The following is a 13,573-nucleotide window of genomic DNA, read 5'->3' on the forward strand; positions in this document are numbered from 1 at the left end:
CTCGATGGGAAGGACGCTGCAATCCCACAATGAGCATGTACACCAACCTAGTCCCCTGGGTCATTGCTAAATTTAAATTGGCGGTATAGAGAAGACCCTGGACCACGATGCAAAATATTCCACTGATTGTGGAGAATTTTGTTTTACGTGAAACAATGATTTTCAAAAACCATTTCGTCCCATACATTGTTCGCCAACCTCGCACCGAACCCGTTCATTTTACTAGAAACAGTACGCAGTACTCGTTCCGTATCCGGGGGAGTTGCAATCTCTGGGCTCGGGCCCTTATTTATACTAATGGATACTACGAGACACTTAACCAGATACCTGGAGCTGTTTTTTCTAAGTTCGTCCCACATGGATTATGAGTTTCTTGTACAAATACGGCGATTCTACTATAGTAAGGACTTAGAAAACTAAAAACAAAATATAGATAAAAAAGTAAAAAGCATCCGGAGGTGTATACTGTCTGATATTTAAATATTAAAATATTGCGGCTTTTGACTACTATTATCGCAAATGCTGAGCACAAAAATACATAACGCGGAACAACAGCTGCTCTTTGGAATAGCTGGATTAGGCTTTAAACATTCGATTTCATATTACTGCTGTTGTCAAAACGGTAAAACAGTTTATCAGCGAATATTGCAAACCATGTCAAGGAAAGACTCCAGCACTATTTTCAAATCCTGATCATCACCTGCCTACACCTAAGTAAATATTTTTAAACTAGTGGAGGCAATTAGTAAACTTTGGCTCAGCAACACTCGGTCTGACGTCAACAAGCACAGTAATTGCAAAGACCCAAATGTGTAGCGTTTTCAAATGTCAATTAAACTGGCTTGTACTGCCACTTTTATGCTAAATATAAACTTTTTATCTGGTTCTGTTAGCTTCTTCTTTTTCTTCATTTTTTTTTTTTCATAAAAAAACCCACCATATTTTCCATGAGGATCATAACTAACACATCAGGGTGCAAAGTGGTACCGATCGGAGTGCTTTATAACAACACGAACATGATTTGGTTGTTAAACGTTTTACAATAAGTTCTTATAGATATTCCATTTTTGCTGCCTTTGTTTATATAAAATGGAAATAATTAGAAGAATTTGATCTTTAACTGGAAATTATTGAGTAATTGTCCATTGCCGACGCCAAAACGCAGACAAAATGCAAATAATTCAAAGTATATTTTTTTTCCTGAACGTCCAGAAGACCGGTTTTCTATCTTTTCCTTTAACCATGTAAGGTGGCTACATAAAATTTGTTGAGACTCTTTTCATTTCGATAAATGAAAAAAGGGATAATTTTCTAACAAGTGCTAACGATAAAAACTAGTTGAACGTCTTATTGCATGACCGGAGAACAAAAAATTGTGAAAAATTAATTGTGGAACTGTAAAGTTCACCTTAGTTGATTCGGATGCTAATCGATTGTTTTGCGGCAAGAAATTTCTTTCTGTGCAAATATAGAATAAAATAAGAATACATAATAAAACATTTTAGTTACCAGTGAAATAATAAATAAAACAATAGGTTTGGATCTGTGATCAACAATCGACGAAAAGTGATAGCTCTGCAGGATGTTAGACAAACTAGAATTCTGCCTTTTTTATATGCAAACTACCAAAGTATTTATGTTGCGGGGACACTCACTCAATATTTGTAAAAGTTACTTCAAATATCGTTAACTGTTTCCAAAATCCTGTTTATAATATCCAGTCTTCATAAGCGATATTTCTGTAGACTAACACAGGTTTATCTGTTCGCATTCTTTAGCTGAATTTTTAAGTCGCAGAATTTATATATTTATTAACTTATAACTATTTCTTTTAAAACAGCTTCCTTTTCCGGTTTTTCCGTTTGGCTTTCCGAATTTGCCAGCTGGTTCTATTTTGCTCTTAACGACAGTTTCCGTCCCTTCAAACCCACGAGCGATTATTTGTTTTGATGCCGTTCTTTTCTTCTTGTCCTTCTTTCCTTTTGTTCTCTTTCTTTGAAGCTGAAGCCTGCTTACATAAACACCCCGCAGCAATATGTTCAATATGTACATTCTCCTTACTCCTCTGTGCTTATTTTTTGTGGCACCAGGTAGGAGAATTAAGAACATCTTATCTTTGGTATCTTAGTATCATCACCAGCCTACTCGTAAGTAAATATATTTTTGTAACAAGTGGCGGCAATTAGCAAACTTTGGCTTAGCAACACTGGGCTTGACGTCAACAAGTAGAATAATTGCAAAAAATTAAATGTGTAATATTGTCAAATGGCAATAAAACTCGCTCCTACTGTCAGTTTCATGCTAAACATAAACTTTTAATCTGGTTATGTTAGCTTCTTCGTTTTCTTTTCTTTCCTTTTTTTTTTTTGTTAATAAAAAATAACATATTTTCCATGAAAATTATAAGTAACACATCAGGGTGCAAAGTGGTACCGATCGGAGTGCTTTATAATTATACGAAATCATAATTGTAAAGACTCAAATGTGTAGCGTTGTCAAATGTCAATTAAACTGGCTTCTACTGCCACTTTTACGCTAAATATAAACTTTTTATCTGGTTCTGTTAGCTTCTTCTTCTTCTTCATTTTTTTTTTTTTTTTTTTCATAAAAAAAACCACCAAATTTTCCATGAGGATCATAACTAACACATCAGGGTGCAAAGTGGTACCGATCGGAGTGCTTTATAATAACACGAACATGATTTAGTTGTTTAACGTTTTACAATAAGTTTTTATAGATAATCCATTTTTTCCGCCTTTGTTTATATAAAATGGAAATAATTAGAGGAAGTCAATCTTTAACGGGAACATATTAGAGTTATCGTCCATTACCGACGCCAAAACGTAGACCAAATGCAAATAATTCAAAGTATATTTTCTTCCTGATTGTCGATCGAGAAGGCTCGATTTCTTTTTCTTCAAGCATGTAAGGTGCTTACCTAAAATTTCTCAAGGCTGTTTTAAATTATGATAATTTTCTAACAAGCACTAACGATCAAAACTAGTTGAAAGTCTTATTCCATGACTGGAGAATAAAACATTGTGAAAAATTAAGTTTTTGCAGACGCGTGGAGCTGTTTTTTCAAGTTCGTCCCACATGCATGGATTATGAGTTTCTTGTGTAAATACGTTGATTCTACAATAGTAAGGACATATATAACTAGAAGCAAAACAAAAAAAAAAAAAAAAAAAAAAGAATGAAAAGCATCCGTATTTTAATATGGCAATAACGGGGTTGACAGGCCTGCGGGACTCTCATGTGCGTGTTTTAGCCGTAATAAACGTTTTCCCTCATGGTATGTCTTCCAGTACAATTTAGTACAATTGTGTAAGGGATCTTCGTTTTGTTCAAGCATAATACATACGTCTTCCACATATATCTAAATTTTTCCCTCTTATTTTCTTCCTGATAGAAATTATCAAGGGAGAAAAAAAAAACTGGTATAAGTGCTTACAGTAGTGTCTTCCCTTAAAAGTCATCCGACAAATAATCATAGACGAGAAAGTGGGTTGATGCCGTTATTTAATTCTTTCACTCCCAGATAAATAGCAATTTTTTTGGTAATTATTCTACCATAAAAATTGCTGTAACTTTTGCCCGAAATATTTTCATCTTTGTTTTTTTTTTTCGCAACAATCATCCAACTTTTAGCATAAATTAATTTTTCTCGCTTAGTGAATTTGTCTCTGTTTGCTTTCTCCATTGTCAGTAACTATTTTCAACATACGCAAGAAAGGCATTTTGCCTTGGATTGAAATTTTCACTGCCGTCATCAGCTGCTGGCACACGTTACTATCCTTACCTAATTGCTAACGCACTACACCAGCTAATCGTCTGTGTGATTAATATCGCTGACTCATGTTGTGTTCAACTGCGCCTCGGACGCAAGGACGCCTCGGGATACAGTACCTCTTCCAGACCTCTATATTCATTGGTCCCCTAGTACTGTAGCTCCTATTGTTTTCTGCGGGGGATCCATTTTTTCCAGCCAATGACCTATCGTTTCGTTCTCCAATCACAGACCTCGTCTGGACAGCTACTGTCTTTCCCTCAAGAAACTTTCCATTGGCTAGCTACTTCTGACTAAAGAAAAATATATCAGTCTTCAGTACGTTTCCTTTCGTGGTTTTATTTTTACTCTTCTTTTAAAATATATTTGATTCAATAAGCACTTATATTAGAGGAAAACGAGAAACTATAAGGAAATACAAATACTTCACGCGTTAACTCATGTAGTAAAGAACCCTTTATTTCCATTAAAGGGACAAAGTAGAAGAATGTTTTGCCTTTTTTTATTACCAGTCCTGAGTGCTCCTGTTGTGTCCTTGAATCAACAGCAGAGAACGAAATTTTCGTGTCCAACTCATCACTATAAATTGCATGAATAGAAGGAACTGCGAAAAAACACACCTGTCCAACTCAACAAATTTGCATTTTTTTAACATCTTGCAATTTCTTTCTTTAGACTTTAGACCGACGATTTCTTAATTTTCTCACGATGTTGAACGAATTTCCATAGGTAGTCATTTATTTTCCTATTTGGCTGGAGATAGCAGCAGGTGTAGTTTTTCAGTTTCATCAAACGTTTGAGATATTGGGAGGATAATCAAAGTAAAGTCGCAAAATTCAGCACTGTGTTTCTTATTCAGCCGTCGACAAATAATTTATACGCATGACAAATCTCTTAAGCTCAGGGGTAGAGCCTCCGAACTAGTAATCGGAAGGCCTTAGGTTCGACTCCTGATAGGATCACTCGGATTTCTTTTTTCCGTGTTTGCCTGTGTCACTTTCTAGAATAATGCATTATTCTCATTCATTCACCAGGCTTGAAATATACCATCACATTTATTTCATGACAAATCTCCTTCCCTTATTAATAAATGCGAAGAAAAAACCAAACAAACAATCGTCAGCCAAGACATTTTAATTTACCCCCCTACGCAAGCGCCAGCCTGGGAGGCCTGTTCGCTTGGTAAAACTTCCTGTTTTGAATATTTGTAACCACCTTACAGAAACTTTAAAAAAGAAAACGTCACTTTCAGTACAATTGTGTAAGTGGTCTTTGTTTTAGTCAAGCATAATATGTACGTCTTCCACATATCTCCCTTTTTCCATCTCTTATTTTCTTTCTGATAGAAATCATCAAAGAAAAAAAAAAATTGGTATAAGTTCTTACGTTGGTGTAATCAATAATAGATGAGAAAGTGGTTTGGTGCCCTTATTTAATTTTGTCATTCCCAGACGGATGACAACTTTCTCCATCCAATTATGATCAATACTCACCTGCCACTTCCAATCCATATCTTTTTAGTTCTCGCCGTGAATCATTGTTCAGGGCCATTATAAAGATCGCCTCAGTTCGAGTTTGTTGATCTGCTCTTTCCTGGGAAGTGTGGCTGCAGTACTACTCAGACGCCCAGAAAGGTAAAATAGAATTGATAATAATAATTGTAGCCATTTAAACACGTTCGGCCGCCGTTAGTGAACTTTATTTTCTTGGTCTTTAACACAGATAAGTCGAACGGAGTTTCAAAAGGAAATTTTATTATTACCAAACAAAGAAGTTCGAGCATTAAACGATTTTCCCAGTTCGTGAACTCATTGCTTTTTATTTCTGGCCAAAGACACGCCAGACTTATTAACGGACACAAAATGTAAATATTTTATGCCGTATTATGGAAGTTTTGGCAACCACAATGAATGAAAGGATTGCTCTCTTATGAAAAAAATTACATGGTTCATCGTGTCCTTTAATAAAACCAAGTAGAGACGAGTCAAACTAGTCAAGCACAATTTTGGCCCATGCCAGTGTACATTTGCCTTCCGATTTCGACGTATTTCGCTTGTTTAGAAGAGTAGAAGTAGAAGTACGAAATCTCGTTTTTGATTGCAAAATGTAAGTTTGTGCGTGGACAATTTCCTCCGTTTAGCATAAAATCCAGAGCACCCAACCACAAATAGTTAAAATGTTGTTTCCTTAAAAATCTCGCATTATTTTACGATCTCCAAAACGTAAATTTTTAAAAGTTGATGCAGCTTGATCCGTTCGTATTCTTTAGCTGAAAATGTTAGGGAACGGAATACTATTCCCGAAATTTACGAGCTGTTCTTGGCTTTACGAAATGCTATCTGGTCTTTTTCTGCACTTCTACCGACGTATTTGTCCTCCGAACAAAAATGGGATTTGTTTTCTCAGCATTGCCAAAGGTTCAGGTGACCTTTCGTTAAAGGTAACGCTTGTTTTTCTTCACAATTTAATCCGAATTTCTGACAAAGACGGGTGACATCGTTCGAAGGGATTTTCAACCAAAATGAACTCTTGGACGCACCCGTATAACCGACAAAGCCACATTGTTTAAGAAAATTAATAAATGGTAGATCTAAACAGTCTACCAACACTACCTAAATAAAATGTACAGCCCGGCGCAATTTATTGAAAATATTCTACTTCCTATAACTAATACATTATGCTGGAAAACATTATAGATTGGGTTGCCTTTCGATCGTTCTTTCAAGGCCGTATGAATTAACCATGTTTAAAAAAGTTTTTCGCGGTGAAAGAGATGCATGGTTTTTTGAAAACGATAGTTTGAAATCTTCAAAAGAACGCGAGCTATCTGGAAAATAAAGTTGAATAGGAATTGCGATGAACGAGTGAGTATGTCATAATCCAATTTATACGGGGCTGTGTTGACTTTTTAAGCGGCAAATTTTACCCGCGATCTCGAATTACCGGCAAATTTGCTTACATCGCGTTCATCGCATGTCAGGACGTTTTATGCTAAATGTTACAGTTAGACAGCCGGCAGCGAGCCGTAAAGGGTTTTTTCAAAACCATCCTCGTCGAAAGATATCGGGGTGAGTCGAATGGAAATAACTGCCTCGGCAGCTGAGGAATTCATTGACGAACTACCAGATAGTGGAGATTCCGACACCAGCGCTTCTCCTTCGGAGTCTGAATTCAAAGATGCCGGCGACGATCCAGCCACTATCGCTGTCCTTGACCGGCTCAAAAATTAACAGCGAACTTCAGCTCGCAGAACCAACGGATGTATTCATTTAGGCGGTAACGTCCCCGCACCAGAGTTTTTCCTCCGTTTAGCGTAAAAACCAGAGCACCCAACCAAAAACAGTTAAAATGTTGTTTCCTTAAAAAAAAAAAACCCTAGCATCATTTTACGTCCTCCAAACCGTAAATTTCACAAGTTGACGCAGCTTGATCCATTCGTATTCTTTAGCTGAAGGTTTTAGGGAACGGAATACTATTCCTCGAATTTACGAGCTGTTGTTGGATTTTCGAAATGCTAGCGGGACTTTTTTCGCACTTTTACCGACGCATTTGTCCTCAGGTGACCTTTTGTTAAAGATAACGCTTGTTTTTCTTCACAATTTAATCCGAATTTGTGATTGAGACGGGTGGCATCTTTCGAACGGATATTCCACCAAAATGACCGTGTAACCGACAAATCCACATTGCCTGAGATATCTGAAATTGAGGGAGATCTAAACAGTCTGCAAACACTACCTTGGTAAAATCTACAACCCGGCAAAATTTATTAAAAATATTCTACTTCCTTCAACTAATACTTTAAGGTTACCGTATAGGTACCTTTCAGGAGGTGTCTTGCGCCCAAGCTATGTAGCGCGTCCGGTTTAAACTGTAGATACACAAGCCCTATATCAAATTAAAGCTTATAGAGGTGGCTATTACACTATACCAAGAATTTTGAAATAAAATAAATTGTCGAGTTTTTAGCGCTATTTTCTTGAATCAATTTATTTCACTCGAAGGGGATACTTTAAAGAGCTAAAACTCAACGGGAATTTGTTCGTTTGCCTTCAAATTTAGACAGTAGCTAGTTTAACATATAAAAAACAAATACGTTTCTGCGAATTTTTCTTTCGAAATATTTTTGTTGTCCGAAAGCGATTTTTGTACGATCGCTCCACATTTTTTTTAAAATCCTATTTCAAAAATGTTCTGTAACTTTTCCCTGCAATTAAATATGGCAAAACGCAGACACTTTTGTTTTAGCCCTTTGGGTCCGAAAACTGAGGAGCAAATAAATTAGCGATAAACAAAATTCACTTTGACTTGTAGCTTTCAAAAGGTGATTCGGAGGGTTGCATTTAGAGGTCGTGAAAAATTCGGCAATTCATTTTATTTCAATATTTTTGGTATAGTGTTATAGCCAGCTCTATAAGCTTTAATTTGATTTAGGGGTTTAGGTATCTATAGTTTAAGCCGGACGCGCTACATCGCCGCCTGGACGCGAAACACCTCTCAAGGTATACGGTAACCCTATGCTGGAAAACATATGTTGGGTTACCTTTCGATCGTTATTTCGAGGCCGTATGAATTAACCGTGTTTAAAAAGTGATTTCCGCGGTGAGTGTGTTATTTACCAAACAAGAAACAAGAAAAAGATGCAGGGTTAAATGAAAACGGTAGTTTGAAATCTTAAAAAAACGGGAGCTATCTGGAAATAAAGTTTTGTAGGAATTGGGATGAACGAGTGAGGATGTCCTAATCCAATTTTATACGTGGCTGTGTTGACGTTTTGCGCGGCAAAGTTTACCCGCGATCTCGAATTGCCGGCAAATTTGCTTACATCGTGTTCATCGCATGTCAGGACGTTTTATACTGAATTTTACAGTGAGACAGTGTTCCATTTTGGATTTAAAGAGAGCGAAGCAAGAAAAGTCGCCTTTCGTGAAAATTAAGAAAAAACCGGGGCTAAAGAAGACGAACAAGGTCAAAGTCTAACCGTTCATCGAAAACAAATTAAACTTCAGCTGGTAGCGAGCGGTAAAGGTTCGTGTTACAACCAGTTCAATGTTGTTTCAAAACCATCCTCGTCGAAAGATTTCGGGGTGAGTAGAATGAAAAATAACTGCCTCGGCAGCTGAGGAATTCATTGACGAACTACCAGATAGTGGAGATTCAAACACCAGCGCTTCTCCTTCGGAGTCCGAATTCGAAGATGTCGGCGAAGATCTAGCCACTTTCGCTGTTTTTGACTGGCTCAAAAATTGGCAGCAAATTTCAGTTTGCAGAACCGATGGATGCATTGATTTAGCTGGTGGCGTTATCGCACCAGGCTTAACTTTTGCCGTTACGATATCGCTTTAAACGCTGAATGCTTTTGCGTGAGTTTAAATTATTGTTTTGTAATACAACTCCGCCGGGAATGATTCTTTGTGTTTGATTGGCCGGCGGCATGAGCGCGTTGACAATAATTTTAATGTCGTGCGATGTTTCAAAGCCGAAAACACGACTTTTGCTTTTACGCGAATTCCGCATCTTTAAATAAACGTAATTTGGCCAAAATGTTAATCAGATATTAATGCCTTTAAGTGTGTCGGGCTTTTACAAAATTCAAAAGACTATTTCCTTGACGTGTCGCTCATGTTGAGTTTGCAGGCCTCTGAGCGCGTATTTACCCAAAAAATTAAAAACCTTGAGATTTTTACAATTTTCGTTTAATAAGCTTTATAGTTTTCCGTGGTTTAATCGAAAGAAGCGCGGGTACGCAAGATTTCCGTGGAGACACCCGTGAAACCTGTGACTAGCCTTAACAAATAGGCCTGGCCCGAGTTGTTCAAAGCCCGGATAACTTTATCCAGTGGATAAGTCAATATCCGACAGTTTCAATCTGTGCAAAGATTTCAGTATTTCCTCTTGAACAAGCGAATATACACACTCTAACCACAGTTAAGTTTGGGAGTGTAAGAAAACCTTGGACAACGTTTAATGTGAAATATATTTTAGACGTTGAAGAGAGCCTTATCCAGCGGATAAAGTTATCCAGCCTTTGAACAACTGGGGCCTGATCACGGTTTTCGACGCCATTTTGACGAGTAGGCAATCAGGCTTGAAATACCAGTTTTTTTTTTTTGGAAATCCGATGTGAAATAATTTTCATAAAACATCGCTTCTGAAAAATTCATAAATTGGAAACTTTTGACACTAAGAAAAGAATTTTCAGAAAAAAAAATTGGAGAAATGTAGCTGTGCCAGAAAACGTCCAGTCGTGTTTTGAACTTTCAATACATTTCCCTGTATTTTTTTCCCGCGAACTATTTTTAGTAGCAGTTCACGGCTGGTTCGCTTTACAGACAAATGTAAACAAATTTTTGTGGATAATTTGTCGAAGAAGCGCTAGCATACTTAAATATTAGTTCATTTCTCTTTCACGTGAAAACGAAACTTCACTGGAAATAAATTTTCTGTGGGGACGGAAAAGGTACCTCCAAGGATTCTTTCTGTAGGAACTCAAAGAGTTTTTCATAGCTGGAATGATGAATACAGCATATATCTTTATCGGTTTCTTGTTGGTGCTTTTAAATTTCTCATTTAATTTATTCTATTTTTTTTTTCTATTCAAGTATGGCAGGTTGTTACCTCTCCATATTTGATTTCCTATTCCTCTGTTCTCTTTGGGGAGCTTGGTTACAATACAAAACTGATGCCCAGCAAGGTAAGAAAACGAGTTTTAAGTTGTTGCTAATTCAAACCGTGATTGGCTGTTTTTATGTCATCGTCTAAGACGTGAGACCTACAGACGCCTGCTTCTCGAACGTTCCGTTAACTTGCCTGGCCGTTAAACTATCAGTGCATACACAACGTTCATAGAATCGTTACTGATTATGGAAGCTAAATATTATTCTCTTTCTCTTTTAATGCAATTCATTGGGAAAAAATTCCGCTAAGCTATCACTGTCTGAACATGCAAAAAGTCAAATGGATTTTTGAGCGAGAATTTTAGATTAGGCAGAGTTAAAAATTTAAGATTTCGTGTGTGACCAAGTCTGAATGTTAATCTGACTTGTTTTATCCTGGCACTTAAACTTTCGATCCCCATTGTCACTCGTTTTTTTAGATAAAATCTTTAATCATGACGATTTTTCTGTCTTACATACTGCTGGTTCACCAACCGATGGGGATAAAAGCGAATGAGTTTGTGGACTGGCGTGTGACATGAAGTGCGGAATGGCATAATTATGCGAAATACGAGATGTGCGGAATGACTTAAACAACTAAATTAACTAAAGAGCGCGTGTTCTTTAGCGCCAATTTTAAAAGAGTAGCAGTTTTTTCGATGTTGCGTACTCTAGCCGAATATTAAACAAGTAGACAACATATCAAGGATTAAAAAATAAAGACCTGGGATAGAAAATGTCTTATCTCTGGTTAGGAACAAATTGAGGGTGAAGAAATCGATGAATATGGTTTATAGTTTTCGCATTCAAGGAACTATGAGTAAATCCGTAGTAAGTTAAATTTCATGTTCACTTTTCTCCTTGCGACTTCGGTAGACAAAAATATTACTATGACTATGACTATATGAAATATGTGTCTGAACTGCGGGTGAAAGATTAAATAGAAGAAAGACATTTGCAGTTATTTAAGCAACTTTTAACTGAGCAGCTGCGAAGAGAAAGCCTGAAAAACCTTAACGATGCCTGTAGAAAGTGTGATGGCTTTTAATAGCTACATGCATTGTAATAAATATGAATTCGTGCTGTCGTAAAATATAACGAGAGATTTTGTTTGGACCCTGATCCTAATCACGCGAACATCACACCACATAACGAAAAAGGCCAATCACAAAGCCTTAGCTTTAAGTTAGAAATCCCTTCGATCTTTCTTTCTTTCTACCTTTGAAAGAATTTTTTATTCATCCTTGATTTTTCATTTTATTTTATTTAATCAAGTTTCAGATTTACAATCAAACCAAATCAACTGTTCAATCTGAGGTAGGCTTAAAACAGCCACCTACTATTACATCATTAATTATAACGATGTTTATGACTAAGAACTTTATTTTTTTCGTAGGGAGCTGTCGAACTATCAAATTTCTGCCACCTCAGCATGGCTTTTACCTGGGAGGTCACATAATTTTGAATCTGACCATTGAAAACAAGTTCCGATTATGTGAACATCACTGCCTTATGGAGAGTGACTGCGTTTCAGTCAACATTGGACCACCAATTGATAACGAAATAATTTGTGAGTTGAGTAATTCGGAACACTTCCAGCATCCGGAAGACGTTATAAGGAGGCCTGACTGGACTTATGGAGCCACTGAGGTATGAATTGTTGATCTGAAAAAAATGAATAAGTAGTTATGCGTTTGAAAATAACGGGATTTTTAACATCACTAAAAATAGTGTGATAATTCTAACTGGACTAAACTGAACTTTTGATTGACTAATTGCAGCAGGTTTAACAAATCATAATCCCTATCCAAGGACAAAAACTTCCTGGGACCAGACATGTTCAACTAACGGGTTAGGTCATGTAAGAAGTGAACTTTGCTCAAAAGCAAAGCGATTCAACTTGTAGGGAAAATCACTGATTTAGCGGACTTAGGTATAAAAAAAGCGTCGATACTAAGGGTGTTTTTCATTAATCAGAACTGTCCAGCCAGTTCATTTATTTTGCAAACGGAACGCTCTAATTCGAACAACAGTTCCGCTACACTTTTTAATTGGTTCAAAATGACACACTAGATCTCAGTAGGTGCCATTTTGAATAATTCAAGAAATAAGCCGTTCAAACAATGATAGACTCCATTTATGAATCAGACGAGCCAGTCTGGCTGGCCAGTTTTGACAAATGGAAAGCACCCCAGTACTAACATTCAAATCAAAATGAATACTTAATTTTTGAGCAGTCAATTGTTTAAAAACCATCCAAGGGCCTGCTACAGCGCCGTGTTGAGATATAAGGCTTCAGCTTATATTCTTCACCTCCAGTTTTCAAGTTATCTTATGAAAAAAAAAAAAGTTATTTCTTTACTGAAATACTAAAAGATCCAAAACACTACACAAAATAAAGAACATAAAATGGCAGGGACATCGTACCCCTTTTGTTGTATTGAAATTAAATCTTGAAATTACTTAGCTTTGCCTGAATAATTTCAATATATAAGCTTTTTTGGCGCCTTTCTTGGTTAGTCATGTGATTGACGCTTGTTTGCTTTCACGTTTCACTTTTTCCCCGCATTTATATTTATAGTAGCTTTCAACAAAATATTTTTTTTACGCGGACTTCCTTTTATCAAGAAATTTTAACCAGCTGAGTACTATGTGCCTCGTTCGTCAGTTTAAATTTGATATTGTGACCTAGCTTGAGGGGATAGAAGTGGTGTATTACAAATGTGTTTATTTTTCCCATTAGAATCTTTGCTCGATCATCAAACCTTGCATCAACAACGCCAAGTGCCTGTTTGGCTACACTAACAAAAAGTACCTCTGTGTATGTGCATCCGGATTTACAGGAGAAAATTGTGAAAAAGGTAAATACTATAAGTTTATTTGTAACTCTCGTCCTCGACAGAGTCTTGGAGGGCTGGTTTTGTTCCAAGAAACGGTAAAATATACCTCTGAACACACAAACATGTTGACCATGTGCGTTCTCATTTTATTCTCTGGCCACAAGGGCCTATGGCGAAAATTACACCCGCTTGGGGGTCTGGACACTAACTATCACATATTCAGCCCATTTACTCAGCTATAATTTGCCTATAATTTCATCCTTGCCTTATCAGTGTACTCATCTAAGATA

General features: G+C 36.8%; 1 protein-coding gene across 1 annotated transcript in view; it reads left to right on the forward strand.

The window, feature by feature from the left end:
- LOC146454163 (uncharacterized) overlaps positions 1-13,573 on the forward strand; it is a 98,591-nt gene that overhangs the window by 77,103 nt on the left and 7,915 nt on the right. Inside the window, exon 4 of the mRNA XM_085095750.1 lies at positions 13,187-13,304. Coding sequence (XP_084951876.1) covers positions 13,187-13,304 — 118 coding nt within the window. The remainder of the gene's footprint in view (positions 1-13,186; positions 13,305-13,573) is intronic.

Source organism: Pavona decussata, unplaced genomic scaffold (genome assembly GCF_977016875.1).
Source record: "Pavona decussata unplaced genomic scaffold, jaPavDecu1.1 SCAFFOLD_313, whole genome shotgun sequence".
NCBI classification, from domain to species: Eukaryota; Metazoa; Cnidaria; class Anthozoa; order Scleractinia; family Agariciidae; genus Pavona; species Pavona decussata.